This window comes from Ursus americanus, chromosome 3 (assembly GCF_024610735.1).
Source record: "Ursus americanus isolate L20-20 chromosome 3, mUrsAme1.1.p, whole genome shotgun sequence".
In the NCBI taxonomy this organism is placed as follows: domain Eukaryota; kingdom Metazoa; phylum Chordata; class Mammalia; order Carnivora; family Ursidae; genus Ursus; species Ursus americanus.
The window spans coordinates 23,373,063-23,389,304 of NC_142129.1; the positions used below are offsets into that span (position 1 = coordinate 23,373,063).

Genomic DNA, 16,242 nt, shown 5'->3' on the forward strand with positions numbered 1-16,242 from the left:
GTACTCAGGGCAGGGTTGGCAGCTGTCAGCTATACTTTGAAATCGCCCACGGAAGTGACTGCTTGATGGGCCAGCCCCGTCCCCCCCCCCCCCCGCCCCCAGTCCTCCCCAGATTGGGTTGAAACTGTCAGATTCTAACTGCATCGCAGAGATGACTGACTGTGCTCTGTGCCTGCAACGAGATAAGTCGTGTCTTTTTGAGAGTCTGTGCCCCTGGCTGGGTCTGCTGTTGGGATGCATGTTGTTTGTTAGCTTGTGGGGTTTTTTTGTTATTGTTGTCGTTGCTCTTTTTTGTTTAAAAAATAATGTGGTGCTTCCCAAGGCTGCTTTGCAGACCCACTGACTCTGGTGCAGAATGCTCGTTTGGCCAGCTCTGCGCTTTGGGGGAATCCTTTCGCCTGAATAACTGGTGGCCGGCTGTGGCCAAGCCTGGGCAGAGCTGACCCCAGTGAGGGATGGAGGCCAGCCAGGCCTTGCCCTGTCACACACAAATAGCTCTTCTAAAGCCCCTCCAGCAAGGGTGACAGAAAACAAAGACCAGGGGGCAAAGTTAATTTATTTGGACTTTTTTTTAACAACAAAAAAAAATTTTTTTTAAGTTACAAAAAAAGACAATCATTTACATTTTAGAACTTTCACACTCTGAGAATGAGCTGTGGTGCCAGGTTTTGGTGAGTGAAAGGCTTCAAAGATCCCAGCCTGCCTCGTGGTAATGACTGTCTAGGTCCTATTCTCCAGAACGGGTCTGCCTCTGCCCATCTCATGAAATCTCTCTGTTCTAGAACTTTCCACTCTTACCCCTTCGATATCAAACTTCAACATGTCCCTTTCCCTCCCGTCTTTTCTTTCTCTGCTTTTCTGGCTGCACATACCTTCATCCTGTGTCTCAGCACAAACAAAACAGCCTCCCCCTCCAGACAATTCACATCCCTCGCCTCCTGCAACATCGCCTCCGACTCCTCTCTCCCAGCAAGCTCTCCTGGTCTCCCCTGCCCAACGCTACCTCCAGGGAGCATTACCTGGCTCCAGGGACACTCTGGGAGTCAGAGGACCTGAACTCTATAGTCTTAGCTCGGCTCCCCGTCGGCTGCTATGGTCCTAGGTTTATTTTTAAATTGTCAGCTACGCTGCTTCAAAGGGATGTGGCTACACAGTAGTAAATTCTGCCGTGCCCTGAAAAGCAAAAATGCTACCAAGTGCAAGCAGGGTTAGCCTGCGGGCCCCTGAGCCCCGCCGCCCTCAGCTCGGCATTTCCCGCCCACCAAGGCACGCGCTCGGTTGCCATGGTGAGAGGCCAGCCTTTGCATGCTGGTGTGTAGAGTTTTTACCATCTGGAATGCAAGGTCCCTGAGGGTAAGACTGGATTTTAACGTTTACTTGGCGAGCTTCTCCAGCCCATAGCACCAATCAGGGCTGAGCACAAAGTAGGTGCTCGGTCTCAAAGTTGATAGCTTTGATTCAAATCTCCTTGGACAGATCCACCACCTAGCGTGTGATGGCCCCATCACAGAGGCAGGACGGTGGAACACCCAAGCCTCCTCGTTCCTCCCCCCAAACATGACCTCTCGGGGGAAGGGCACTCCTGGAGACCTGGCCTGGCGGTCCGGCACTCAGCAGTGCTGGCTCAGGTCTTGGGACCATCCACTTAAGCCCACAGACCCTCCCACTGGAATAAAAACCCACCACGAATGAGTGGGAAACATGGTCTTGCTTTGCGTGAGCAGGTCGGACAAGAACCACAATTTGGCTTGCACAGCCCACGTAGGGCTACTGTCGTGTTAATCCTGTGTGGGATCATCCCTAGACCATTCCAAGGCCCAAACCAGGGACCCCTGCTCTGGGGATCGCTCTCTCCAGTGAGGGATCCGCACTCCCTGATAAGAAAGACCTCTCTCCAGCAGCTGAAGAAGGCCAGAGCTCACAACTGCCCCGAAAAGCATTCTTCAGCGCCACTCCCTCCATGGGCGGCTGGAAAACCCCCACAACCCCCCTGAAGGAGTCATCTTTTCATGAAAACCACACTAAGTGGTTGCAGAGATGAGAAAATGACCCCCCCCGCAATCTGAAGAACCTATTCGGTTCAAATGTAATTCAGAAAACACATTCTGGATCCTTCCCCTTCCCGCTAACACATTCCCCCACCTCCAGGTGCACACATCTATATATCACAGATGACAAAATTCATCTTCTTTTTGAAATAACCTGGTCCTTGGAGATCCGCTCAGGGCAATGCCATTGCAAACACTGTAATTTCACATCCGTCACAGTAGAAACAAAGCCAGTTACCAAAGAACTAACTTGAGAGCCCTCAAGTCACTAGAAATGGGTTTGCCTCAGCCAGGCCCATCAGTGGGATTGGAACCAGCATCCCTAGCGCTGGCCGGCCCCAAAGAGTCTGGAAAAGTGGATGTTTTGCTTCCAGTCCATCCAGAATAAAAGGCATAATAAATAATGTGTTGCTTGGGAGTTGGTAGCTATGTGGATGTCACCCTCACGATGCTCCCAGAATTCTCAGACAGAATCTCGTTTGCTGGTCCAAAGGCTCGGCGGGTGCCTCCTGAAATCACCCCGGGTCACGCTGAAGCATGCAGTGAGGGGGGCGGTGGCACAGGAAGGAAGGCTTTTGTGAGAACCCACATCAGTTCACTGTCTGCCGGGTGGGTCCCCCTTCCCGGTGAGCATGGCATCATGCATTCTATCTTTGCTTTCCTGCCTCGGAGGCTTGGACCTTTGGAAGAGTGGCCCTGAGGTGTGAGAGAAAAACGGCCCGGGGTCCAGATAAAGGACACCCACACGGGCTCTCTCCCAGAGACACCCAGGAGCCCAGGGCTCTCTCCTCGACGTGGGCAAGAGAGGCCTCCGAGGCCTCAGCACCCAGGGCTGAGGTCCAGCCGCCGCAGCATGTCCTGCAGGGCCGCCTGCAGCCTGCTCAGGGCCACCACCTCCGTGGAGTACAGCGAGGCTTCTAGAACACCGCCCAGGCTCTCGAAGCTCTCCAGGCCCCTGGCCCGGGGCAAGGGGCAGCTCTTGGAGGAGGCCAGCAAGTGGAGAAGGTCCCGGAGGTTCTCCAGGTCATTAGATATTTGGACCACATTTCTGGAATGCAGACTGGTGAGGATCTGTTGGTAGATGGCCAACGTCTGGTCCATCCTGGACAGACTGAGGACCGGGTGGAGCCCAGGAATGAAGTCTAGACCAGCGACCCTCTGTTTGGAGGAGACAGCCTGCTGGGAGAGAGGAAAAGGGAGAGTGGGATCTCAGAGAAGTTGGTTCTGCAAGGCCTCGGCCTCTCCTGTGAGTGTGGAGGTCCACTCTCTTGCTTGCCTCCTGTCCCCCTTCCTCACCACCCGGGCCCAGGCCCTTGTTTATTGGGCCCCAGGGGCTGCCAAGCTTGCAAGCTGGTCTCCAGGACTTCTGTCTTCCTGCCCTTCCCAAATCATCCTGCCCTCCCCTTCCAGACCAATCTTCACAGGTTGTTCCCTCCTCTAAATGGCCTCTGCTGTGGAAGCAGCCATGAGGCCTGATTCCTACTTAGTTAAGTCTCTGCCCCAGGCACTGAGGTTCTCCTGAAGTGCCCCTTCCCCAGCTGTCCTCTCCAACTTCCACCCCCAGAGGACTTCTCCTTCCCAGTCAGGTTCTCCAAGGCTTCCCACCCCCTCAGAGATGAAGGCTGGACCCCCTTGAAGAGTGCCCCACCTCGTTCCTCTGCTCCAGTAACACTGGTTACCAGGCGGGGTTCTCCCCTTCCCCACCGCCTGCAGTGCTCTCTCTTGGCATCACCCAAGCTGGGACACTCTCGATCTATAATGTGTGGCCTTGTGAAAGCATGGAGACTCACAGGTTTCTTTCTATAAAATGCCCAAGACTCTATCTAGTTCTGAGCTGTCTCTCCTTTGGCCACCTAACTTTTCCCTGGCTACCCAAGGCCACTGTCAGACATGCATTAACAGGCAGGAGATGTGGAAGTTTCTAGATTGCTCCATGCTGGGGGAGCAAGCAGGCTTTTATGACTGGGGCTACCAAAAACCACAGCTAGAAACCTTTAATGAGGGCATGCTGTGTTCTGGTTCTGTCGGGGGCCGGGGAGGGGGCTGGATCACTCACTTTATCTAATTGAATCTCATAACAACCTTGTGAAGTCCCTTGTGATAGTCCCACTATCTGGCTGCGGAAACCGAGGCTTCAAGACACTGAGGAACTAGCTTAAGATTTTACGGATAGAGAACAGAAGGGTGAAGATTCACATTCGGTCTTCCTAATTCCAAACACAGCCCTCATCTGCGAAATGGCCAAGGGTCTAGGCCTGTGGACCCCAGGACTCTCAGTAATAGGGAGAAGCTTCACAGGGCCAGAGTTCAGCTAGGAAGAATGCACAGTGTGGGTGCCTGGGTGGCTCAGTTTATTAAGGGTCTGCCTTCGGCTTGGGTCATGATCCCAGGGTCCTGGGATCAAGCCCCAAGCTGGGCTCACTGCTCAGTGGGGAGCTTAGTGTACCCTCTGCCCTTTCCCCTCCCACTCGTGCTCTCTCTCTAGCTCTGCTCTATTCTCAAATAAATAAATACAATTAAAAAAAAAAGAATGCCCCATGATAAGCATATTCTAGCAACATGACAGAGGCCCAGAGAGGACGCAACTGGGGGTCTGGTCACCTGCCAGTGGGACACAAGGACCTTTATGGCTTCCTCTGGTCCTGCGCTAGGATTCCCATCAAGGAGGAAGGAGAGGGAGGAGGTGGGAGGGGGAGGGGAGAGGAAGCGAGAAGGCAGCCGCTTGCGCAGTAGGGAGAAGTCAAGGCCATTATGGCCCCTACATGGGGCTGCCCAGGCCGCAGCTAACATCTGAGGTCCTGGTTTCCCCTTGGGCCGGCCAGAGCTCTGTTTTGTCTTCTCAGACCCTCCCTACCGTGTGTGAAATGTCATTGATCCTGGTGACAATCGTCTTGATGAGTGTTTTGGTGTCATCCTGCACTTTTCGGATCGGCACGGCTTCAATATAGGACAGATAGGGCCAAAGCCACAGGAATCGGCACAGGGGTCCGCAACGCATCTTCCTTCCCAGGATGGACTTCTCGGGCCTGAAAACAAAGGAACCACACATAGCAAGTCGCTGGGATCTCAGAAAACACCCAGACGCCTTGTTACCAACCACATTATCGGATGTGGATAAAAACGAGACTTGCGGGGCGCCTGGGTGGTTGAGCGTCTGCCTTTGGCTCAGGGCGTGATCCCCGCGTTATGGGATCGAGCCCCGCATCAGGCTCTTCCGCTGGGAGCCTGCTTCTTCCTCTCCCACTCCCACTGCTTGTGCTCCCTCTCTCTCTGGCTGTCTCTCTCTTTCTCTGTCAAATAAATAAATAAAATCTTAGAAAAAAAAAAAAACGAGACTTGCTTTCTGCCACAGCAATCATCCCCTCAGCGTCCCAAGACAATTTGTTATCTAGAATTACATTAATGAAATGCATTTCCTTGGGGAGGCAAGGCCTGACCAATTAATCTACGAAGTGGTGTGGGACAGACCACAGAGCAGTAAGCCAGGGCAGGAGCAAATGGACATTGTGGAGATGATATGACTTTATTGCACGCTGCGAGGAAGAGAATGGGCTTTTAAGGTCTGGTCTGAATCCAGCCATTTAATAGCTGCCTGACTTTAAGCATCTCCCATAACCACTAAAAACTCCACCTGCATCTCCTGCAATATACCTATCTCTAGGCTTTTATGAGGATCAAATGAGACAATGCATGTGCGAGAGCTTTAAAGGTGTTGTGAAATGTACCCTATTATTATCCTTATTACTGGAGATGATGTTACTTGTCCTCTCCGTTACTCTCTCGCGGCGGCCTGCTGATACCTCTGTGATGGCATTTATCACTGGCTTTATTACTTCCTTTCTCTCCCGCCAGGAGCCTGAACGCAACCAGCACTGGTGGAAGGTCTGCTAATGTGTCAGATACAGAGCCGGGCACAAGGATACAATCGTGAACACAGATGTTCTCTACTCTCGGGTTGCTAATGCATTAATAGGAGAGAGAAACAGGTCAGCAGGCCATTCCAGTACAGGAAGAACAAATTTCACGAGGATGAGTGCAAGGAGTACAAAGGGGGCTCCCTGGAAGAGGTGTCACCTGAGTTGAGTATTAAAGACCCAGGAGGGGTAAGAATGGAAAGCGGTTGCCACAAGTGGTCAGAAAACAGCTGGTTTAAAGACATAGAGGCAGGGACGTCTGGGTGGCTCAGTCAGTTAAGCGTCTGCCTTCAGCTTAGCTCATGATCCCAGGGTCCTGGGATCGAGTCCGTATCAGTCTCCCTGCTCAGTGGGGAGCCTGCTTCTCCCTCTTCCCCTGCTGCTCCCCCTGCTTGTGCTTCCTCTCTCTCCAATAAATAAAATAAAATAAAATAAAATAAAATAAAATAAAATAAAATAAAATAGAGGCAGGAGAGACTATAACATGTTCATCCAGAATGTTTGACACTTTCAAAGTCATGGAACAATGAATTCTAATATTAATAAGATGCAGATCCTTGAGTAAGCAGCAAAGTTCTAATGAGATACATAAGACAAAAGGTAATACGGTTAAGTGTATGCGAGTCTGTGATCCATGCTAAGGTTGTGAGCGTGAGCCTGAAATGATAATCAAATGTAAGTAAATATTAGCATGAAGGTTCTGGAGAAGGCAAAAAAGTTCATCTCTGTTTTTTATGTCCTGCCTCATCTGGGTCTTGATAAAAACAGATAATACATTTCTGTCCACAGGTGGCAATATTAGTATAATTCATATTCTGGCAATATAATAGAAATAAACAGTCCATTTATATATTACTTACCATGCTTGATCAAAGGCATGCTTTTAATCTGAATTTTATAGAAGAGGGAAATCGAGGGTCAAGAAGATGCATTAACTTGCTCAAAGTCAAACAGGAGAGTGGCAGAGTCAGGGTTCTGCTTAACCCAGAGAGGCTGGGGTACTTTCTCCCCACCCCACATTTTCTCCAGACTTTAAGGACAGCCCCAAATTACAAACCACCCCAATACTCAACCAAGGTACCTCCTGGGACCATGGTCCTTGGAAACAAATACCCTGCTCTAGAATGAAGCTATGAGATTGTACCCCCATATCAACTTGGAGTATGAAAAAATCCCAAGTAATTCAGGAGGGGGCACTTCAAGTGTTTCTGGGCTTGCTTTCTCTCTTATAAAGTCGAAGCTCCCTCTATTAACTACCGATTACATGAGTAAACATTTCCACCAGATGTTTGTGGAAGGAGTTAAGTAGCGCTAATCCCCAGTATAGTTCCGCGAAACCCTGGCAAAGTTGAAAAGTATAGTGGTTAGGTCCCAAGGTGTTAGTGAGCCCCTAGGCAGAAACACTTCACATCCCTACAGCGTTGGTTCCCATTAGTAAAATGGAACGAATAACACCACCTGGCTCAAAAGGGTCAATGAGACGAAACTGTCAAGCCCCTGCGTGTTGCGCGTGTTTGTGCTGAAGGGTGAGGTGGGGGGCAGAGGGCAGCAGTTGGGGAATTGTGTGATTACTGGGGTAACACTGCCCGTAGCCAACCCTGAATCTAGCATTTGGCCCGCTGCCTCCCCTGGGCCATCTCAGCAGAGTGCCTGGCTTTTCTGGGTGTCCCCCCTGCGGCACAAGATTGAACAGTACCCTTTTCTAGGATTCTTGCGTAATGACACCCTCCTTCCCGAGAGAATTTATTACTAGATTAACTCTGGTCCTAGTCGCTCTCCCACAATGGCCACCCTGTAACACCTGAATGGGGAGACAGTTTTACAAGACCCTCTATCACCACTGATAATACGCTTCAGCGGACGCAGAAAAGACTCTGCGGTTCCTTGGAACAGGGGGTTGAGAAGCTGCTGTTAACCCCGCCTAAGAGGAGGAGGCCCGGTTCAGGGCGGTTCTGTAGAGATGCCATAACGAGTCCACCTGAGATCAAAGTGCTGGAGAGAACGGGGCCCGCCAGCACACACCCCACAACACGCGTGCTCCCGTGCGCACACACAGCATGTGCACACACACACACACACACACCAACACACCGGACCCTTTTACTAGAGGCTGCTAGTTGTCTCCCATAGCTATTCCTCCCTTCTTCCCAAGTAATAGTATATCCAAGTTTAGAGGGTGATGTGCTTTCCAGAATAAATCCTACGCTTCTCTGCTTCCCCCAACTAGGTTTGGCTATGCCACTAAAGTCTGGCCACTTAAGTCACAGCACGAGGCTGTGTGGCAGCTCTTGGGTTGCGTGCCTTGGCCTCTTCCTCGTTCATCCCTCCCTCCACCCCATGCCTGCATTGTGGACATGGAAGCCGGGGTTCTGGCGCCGTCTTGAATCACGAGGAGGAGAGGCTCACCTCACAAATGGTGGTGTGGGCAGCTGGAGGTCAGGTCCCTGAGGACTTTGTGGAGCCGAGGTGACATGCTGGCCTCAGACCGCCCGTCCCTGGACTTGTGCTGTGCGTGTGAGAGACATAACCTCTGTCTTGGTTAAGCCACTGTTACGTTGGGTCTCTGCTAAATGCAGCCAAACTTAATGCGAGCTGATTTATACACCTGGATATGGGCATCAGGACAGAGTGGATGTCAAGTGTTCCTGGGTTCCCCTGAGTGTCAGTACCTGGGTGGGGCCTGGCTGTGGCCCAAGACGGTGGTGCAGATGGCCGGTGAGCGCAGAGTTTAGGGACTAGAGAGGGGAGGGGTAATTCAAGACAGCAGCCACAGCCTCACTAAGCACAGCACCTGACACCTAATAGTTACTCAATGGATAGCGGATGGTGGACAGCTAACGTGCATTGATCGCCCACTGTGGGCCAGGTACAAAGACAAAGAGGACATGGAACCACAGGAAGGCGGGAATCAGGACTCGGGAGGGATGGGAGTGAAGACTGCGGGGTTTCCCAGAAGCGCAGGGAATACACTGCAGTATTTTAGGCTGTCAACTATGAACATATATTATTTGTTAGAGATAAAAGTAAAGAACAAAGCTGTGCTCTTGAACAACCAGTTTACATAATTAGCTATAACTCCAGGAAGAATGTTTAAACAGACAGCATGCCCAGGGTAATTCAGGGGAGGGAGACGTGTGTAAAATGACGAACTCTAGAGTTCAGCAGAACTCTGCTCGAGTTGGAGTACAGAACCTTGGACAAGCTTGCCAAACTCTCTTAGACTCATTTCTCTTAGTTATAAAGTGGGAATGATACAGACTGTAATTCCCACTTGAGGCTGTTCTGTAGATGAAATGAGACAATGCATATAAAGGGCTAGCTAATACACGTTAGCTGTTATCACCACTATTTCCAGTAAGGAATCAAGGAGGCTTCTTGGAGGAGGTGGTATATGATAAGGGCCGTAGAGTCAGGGGGAATTGGGTTTGTGAAGGTGGAGGAGAGGAGCAGCCCAGCCGAGGGCTCAGAGGCTGACGAACACCTGTGAGCTCAGGCCATGGTGGCTCACAGCCAGCACGGGAGGTGTGATGGGCCAGGAGGTGGGGAGGGCTTGGGCCCCGAGGGCCACATAGGGAGGCTAGGCTTCTTTCGTGGAAGTGAGGAGCTCCGACTGTTCCCAGGCTAATGCTCTCAGCCCAGGTGACAAGAAGGATGGGGATGGAAATTGGTGACAGCACAGGGAGGGAGTTGCAACGCCGCGGATTTGCTGGTTGCAGCTGGTGGGACCTCAGGCGGACCCATCCAGCTGACAGCCGGGACTGGGAGTCACATTCAGAAAAACAGGGCTGCAGATGGACACCCGGGAGTGCCCAGGTGGAGAGGGCTGAGGTGGGAGGAACTGGGAGGAGAAAGGCGATTGTCAGCCAGCTGTCTGGGCTGCAGCACCTTTCCTCTCTAGAAGTTTCCAAAAATGGTTTTGAACCTTTAGGAGCTGTCATTTTCTGAGAGTTAAAAGATGAACCGCTGAAATGTTGATACAACATCCTGTCTCTTTTGTTTCTCTCTGCCCATTACTCAAGCAGAGCCTGGGGAGGGAGATGGGCACCGCTGGGGAAGGTGTGGCCAATGGGCTGCATGCACACTGGCCAAGGCCTCCCCTTCCCTCTGCTAGCTCCCTGCCCCACTCCTCTGCTCATCCTCTGGACCTCCTGTTCACTAGCTTTTGCCTCCTGCTGCCTTCCCTCTCCTTTAATTAAGACCCTGACGCTCTGTGTCACCTCTACCAGCATCCCCTGCCATGGGTGCCCTGGAGAAGAAAAGAGAAAACCCAGAAAATGGAGCCTCCCAGGGCAGCACTAGAAAAGGAAATGTCACCACAGAAAACCGTTCCAAGGCAGAAGGAGAGGCTCATACAACCACATCTTCCATCTGACCACAATTTCCCACTCTCTGAGTTCACCTGGGACCTGGGGGCTGGGCCCAGCTCTATTCATCCTTAGCTGACCACCCCCACTCCCCGCAACCCTGCCCCACTTCTATGTGGGCCCCCCACCTCTGCCTTCTCCACGGACAAGCTCACCTCCCATTTCCCCAAGACGCTGGTGGCCTCCAGATGTGACCTTCTTCACCTCCACTCTGGTCCTAGGGGATGAGGCAGACCAGGGGGGGCTTCTCTGTCAAGATAGGGGGGTGCTTCTCTAGATCCAGGCTGGAAGGTTTGCTGGGCCAAGGTCAGGCCTGCCTACAGCCTTCTGATGATAGCAGTGTGGGGGTGTGGGGGGGAGGTGGGGGAGAGCTTAGGGTCACAGAGGCATTTGCTGGTGGAGGCTGCTAGCTTTGAGCTATCCAAAGTCCCTTCTTCTCCCAGCTGAAAGTGCGAGAGGTTAGCTTGGACCCAGCACATACTTCTCTCTTCCTTCTTCTCTTCTCCAGCCATTGGGATTTCTACACTCCTCTCTTTAATAATCCTCGGTGTGCTAGTGTGGAATTAAATTCAGATAATTTGGTATTTGCTGTTAATTATGAGGGAAAAGCTTTGGATGGTCTAAGCCTCTCCCTGCAGAAATTCTTCCTGTGGGCTCCCTCCCATCCTTTCCTTCTACTTTCCCTTTCTTCCTTTCTCCATAATTCTAAGCTGGAAGGGACTTGGGGACAGGGAAAAAAAAACAAAGGATGAATAGAGACAGAAAGACTGGATCTTGGTCATTCAAGCTACTCAGAATCCGGTGGAACAAACAGAAGCTAAAATAACTCATTTTAACACAACCTCATCAAGTTTATGAGGGAAGGAGCATAGAATCTGGGGAGCACAGAGGAGGGTTTTGACTCTGGGGAGGTGAGGACAGCTTTGTAAATGAGGCAGTATTTGAACTGAGACCTTAAACACAGGAGTCCCCACGGGGAAGAGGATAAGCAGGGCATTTCAGACCAAGGCGAGCATGGAGTTGGGGAAAACTATGGTGGGTTTAGGAGAATTCAATATGGCAGAACGGTAGAGCCTGTGAGGCTAGAGAGCTAGAATGTCCCAGGCTTGATTCCACCTCGTGGGGGATCTGCCCTATTAAGAGCACACGCACGCACGCACACACACACCCACCGCACGGGGGCCCTGGAGGCCATGTCTGCACGACCAGTGGTAGGCAAGAGACCGAGAATACTCTCCTCCCTTTCCTTATCTCTTTCTCCTCCAAACCCTGATTAGGTCAATCAGCATCTCTCCCAGGAACTGAAAGCAGGGCTTCAGAGACCCCAGTCTGTCTCTACGGAGGGCTCAGAACTTCTGGGGGAGCCATGGTTGCCCTCCTGTGCATGGAGTAGCTGAGGAAGACCAGACTTCATCCAGTAACAGGTGGGTACAGTCAGTGCCGTGCCTGAGCTCCTTCCTGACTTCTTTCTGGTTCCCGACCTCATCGGTTCTGGGCCCTCTCTGTCCTTAGCCTCCACTGTGAGATACTCTTCCACAAATACTCACTTGAGTATGTTCCAACTCTCTGAATGTATTTTTTAATCCAGGGGAGATATAGATAAACAATGTAAGAGGACCAAGTGTCAAAAAATCAATCTCACTCTTGTTGGTTGCAATATATTTTTTGAAACCCTGAGCTAGCCTGAGTGGTTTTCTCTTCTTCGCAACTGAGAGCCTTGTTTGAGAAATGTTAACATACTTAACCAGCAGCCAGAGTGAGGGTGTGGGGGTTACATTCTTCTGACTCATCACAAACCACCTTTAGATCTGATCCCCATCCTGGATGACCAATAGGTTTCAATTCCAGTGTCAACTCTGCTCAGTTTTTCGCGGAGGGGACCTAGAGCTCCATCCAGCCTCAGGGGAGAGGGCGCCTCGATCAGTTAGTGCGGTGTGCCAGGCGCAGGAGGCATGGCCGTGCTCTTTGTCCCAGCAGCTCCCAAGGGCCTGGCGCAGAGCAGGTCCTCATTAATATTTGTTGAAAGAATAAATAAAGTATTTCCCATCTCTGATCTTCATCGTCTAACCAGGTTCACCGACCTCTACCACCGTTCACCTGCCCCTATCTCAAAGTCACATCAAAGAATTCGCTTCTGCCCAGCAGGAATCCCTAGGAAACTTCCTTAATGAAGGCAGGACACACTTGGGCTTCCAGGTTTCCCCTTAACGGGGACCTTGGTGGGCTTCCTGCCCCTCGGGTGTGTCCTCCGGCACCCTGTGGTGGTTTCCCGTTCCTTTCAGCTTCCTGAGTTCTGCTCCATCCTGACGGTGGTCCCAGGGGCTCCCGGCCTTAGTCCCATTCATCAGCCTGGCTCCAGCCCTTTGCTCGCTTGCTCAGGGCCTCCCGCCCTTCACGGAGACCTCTCCCCCTCCTTTCTTCTCTGTGGCTTCCCCCCTGCCCTTGCACTCCTCCCCAGCCTGCTGCACCCCACAGCACAAGCACAGTGTGCACACAGGTGGGGGTGAAGTCTTCAGTGCGATCAGTGAGATGTCAGCGGTGACACCCATCACGCACCCCGTTTTGGGGAGCGACGAACTGGGCCGGAGAGACTGTAAAATGCAGTTTGAGGCGCATCTGTTGTCACACACGGAGTAAGCGCCCAGAACTCCCTGAGCCCAGGCATCAGGTGTGTTGTTTTTAAGCAAAAACAACCTCTTTCGGGGCGCCTGGGTGGCACAGCGGTTAAGCGCCTGCCTTCGGCTCAGGGCGTGATCCCGGCGTTCTGGGATCGAGCCCCACATCAGGCTCCTCTGCTATGAGCCTGCTTCTTCCTCTCCCACTCCCCCTGCTTGTGTTCCCTCTCTCGCTGGCTGTCTCTATCTCTGTCGAATAAATAAATAAATAAAAAATCTTAAAAAAACAAAAAACAAAAAACAACCTCTTTCTATTTCTCTGAGACAATTGTGTGGACAAAGAAGAACTTCGAGGCTCCGGGGGGGCAGGCCAGAACGGAGCTTCTGCCACAGACTCCTACATGGCCTCCCGATTGACTGATTGCAGGACAACTTGGCTTGATTTTCCCTGAAATCACATGCACGCTGTTCAAAGATGCACTCTCCACAAGGACTCTACTTTCCTGAAGCCCCTTCTCTCTCCCCAACTCCCACATTCCCTTGTTCCCTCGGTCTAGGCTGCAGAGGGGGACAATGACATGGGTTCTGTGCGGAGAGCTCTCCCAAGCGGCCACCTCCACACCCTGCACGGGCCACTCAGACACGAGAGGCATCTGCCTGGGGCGGAAAGGCAGGAATTCACTGCAATCTCCCTGGCTCTGTCCTTGGCGCTTGGAGCCATTTCCTGGAACGGAGGGGGGTGGAATATTTCCCCCAAATACCAAGAAGAGTTATTTTGGGCATAAGATGTACAAAATATGAGAAGGACGCTCCTTTGGCCAACATGGACACGTTCCCCTCAGCCCAATGTCCTCAATTGCTAGAAAAGGGAAGAACCTAAAAATATCCACTGTTTTTCTCTTGCCTTCTCCCCCTACCTAAATGAGAGAAATGATCCCCCTGGCGTCTCTGCTCCTGAGGACACAGGAATGGCAGCGACTATGGTTCTGCAGACCAGCCTGGTGGGAAAGACATTGGGTACCCTCTCTCCCACCAGTCCCAGCTGACTGCTGCCCACCTCAGAACTCTACAGAGCAAACTTCCTGGTTCCTGGTGCCTACCACGGGGAGTCCTGGAGCTGGTGCTCCTGGGGCCTCGCCTGCAAGTACCTGCCCTCTGCCCCGCCCACCCCAAGAGCCTTCCAGCAGAAATCAAACATCTCATCCTCTCCCAAACTGCTATTCTCCAATGACAAGCAGGCCACTCGTCTTGGATCTAGCTTCACGTTAAGGCGTCACAGTTCCAAAATGCCACCATCTTGCAGCTATGGAAACCGGCACGTAAAGGCGACCACACCCACAGTGAAATGTACACCCGGCAGGGAGAGGAGGCCGACTCCGCCTGGGGCCCACCTGCCCACAGTGGGTGTCTGCCGGACCGACACGACAGCTGCTAGCAGTGAGAATCATGCAGTAGGCTCTTCCGTGACCCGCTGCTCTGTCACCTCAGAAAACCCCAATTTCATCCGTGATCAAGAAGGCAATTTGCTTGGCTTAGAGGCCAGGTGTGGTGAGACTCGGCAGAATTTCTCGGAGATATCTGGGTTCTTGCCGACACTTTGCTCCCCACCTCTACCCCACAGTGGTCCTGTTCTAGGCTTTGGCCTTACACGGATCCTCGCATTCACACATCAGAGATGAACACCCCCACTGGAGAAAGATGCCGGAATTCCCAGCCGCAGAGCAAAGCTAGTCCTCAGAAACCGAACGCTCATACCGAACCCCCAGCACCCCCGACTTAGTCTCCTTCAGATGGGGGCAGGGTACCCTGATCTTTGGGGATGTGCTCAAGGCAATTTCCAAAGCATCTCAGCAGCTGGGCTGGCGGCTTGGACGGTCCCCTGGGACCCTGGCTGGCTCCATGGCACAGATTCCTGCTCCGTGGGCACTGGCGCAGCCCGGCTCGGAACCCAGATCTCCCCGGCCGCCTTCCCTCCCGTTAGAACTCCGGGACAAAGCTGCCATGGTCCAGAACCAAGCCTGCCGCCCTGCCCCTCGCCCGCCTCAGTTTCCCCGGCGTTCAGGGTGGGGTGGGGTGGGTTGGCTGGCCGAGAAAGACCGGAGGAAAAGGAAAGAAGAGCGTGCCCGGGGCCTTACCTCGCAGCTGCTGGCGCCGCGATTCCTCCGGGGCTCCATGCCTGCCCGCCCCTCTTATAGCCGCCCGAGCACAACTTGCGCAACCGGCCGGCAGGCCCGGGCGCACCCCGAGCGCCAGCTCCCGCCCCGCCCCGCCGGGCAGCGTGGGGCAGCGTCCGTCCGTCCGTCCGTCCGGCTGCGGGGCAGGGGCCTCGAGGGAGGGCGTCCGCTGCGTCCGGAGCCCCGCGCGCACCCTCGGCGACGGCCCGAAAGCCCGGGGGGCGGCTGGCGGGGGCGGCAAGTGCTGGCAGTCCCCCCCGAGGCTCGGCCTCTCAGGGCCAGGTGGCGGTGAGGGGCTCCTCTGAGCCGGCTGCGAGCTCGGACGGCGCGCCCTCGACCAAGCGGAGGCTCACCGACGGCGAGGCCCGCGCTGCCGGCCCGACGGCCCCGCCGTGCAGCCCGTGCCCCCGCCCGGGATGGGGGTCTGCTGGGCACGCCTGGAGCCCGCCTTCCAGGGCTCAGGCACGCGGCACTGGGCTGTGAGGAGTCTGCACCCGGGCCACACTGGGTGTGCTGCTCCGGAGGGTTGTGAGGACCCGGCACTGCGGCCTTTGGGGATGCTCTGGAGGCACGGAGCCCATCCTCCACCCAGTATTTCTCACGTCCATAGGAGAGGGTGCGGAGCGCTGATTTCCTCTCCCCGTCTGGGAGTAGGAGCCGGAGCCTCCCTCGCCTTCAGGGACAGGGAAACTGAAGTCCAGAGAGGTTAAGTGACTTTCTTCAGAACCCCCAGCTGGGAAGGGGTAGAGCCGGGCCAGGGACCCAGGCGCCAACAGCTAGATCAGGCCCATTCCGTCCCCACAGCAAAGCGCAGCCCTGAAAACAAACCGTTCAGTTAAGAACCAGCCCATCTTGCCCGGGAGCCGTGGGCAAGTTATGTGTGCCGCCGAATCCGGCCACCACCTGTTTCGGTATGGCCCTGGCTAGGAATGGGTTTTGCCTTTTTAAACAGTTGGAAAAAATAAAATAAAAAGAAGAATGGCACATGAGCATGATGTGAAATTTACATTTTAGTGTCCATAAAGTTTTGAATTTTGTCTAAAAAATTTGGGGGGATCTTTTCTCTCTTGTACCTACATATCTCTGATGTTGCCTCATAGTTGGAAAAGCCTCAAATGTTTATTATC

General features: G+C 53.2%; 1 protein-coding gene across 2 annotated transcripts; it reads right to left on the reverse strand.

The window, feature by feature from the left end:
• Positions 1-537: 537 nt before the first annotated feature.
• On the reverse strand, positions 538-15,135 carry LEP (leptin). Of its 2 annotated transcripts, none has more exons than XM_045793632.2 (3): positions 15,077-15,135; positions 4,903-5,074; positions 538-3,224 (listed from the first exon to the last, which is right to left on the reverse strand). In XM_045793632.2, the coding sequence occupies exons 2-3, from the start codon at positions 5,044-5,046 to the stop codon at positions 2,868-2,870; spliced, it is 501 nt and encodes a 166-aa protein (XP_045649588.1). In that variant the 5' UTR covers positions 5,047-5,074; positions 15,077-15,135; the 3' UTR covers positions 538-2,867. The 2 variants fall into 2 exon arrangements, with proteins under 2 accessions (XP_045649588.1, XP_045649587.1); XM_045793631.2 differs by having other exon boundaries at positions 538-3,227.
• Between the last annotated feature and the right edge of the window lie 1,107 nt (positions 15,136-16,242).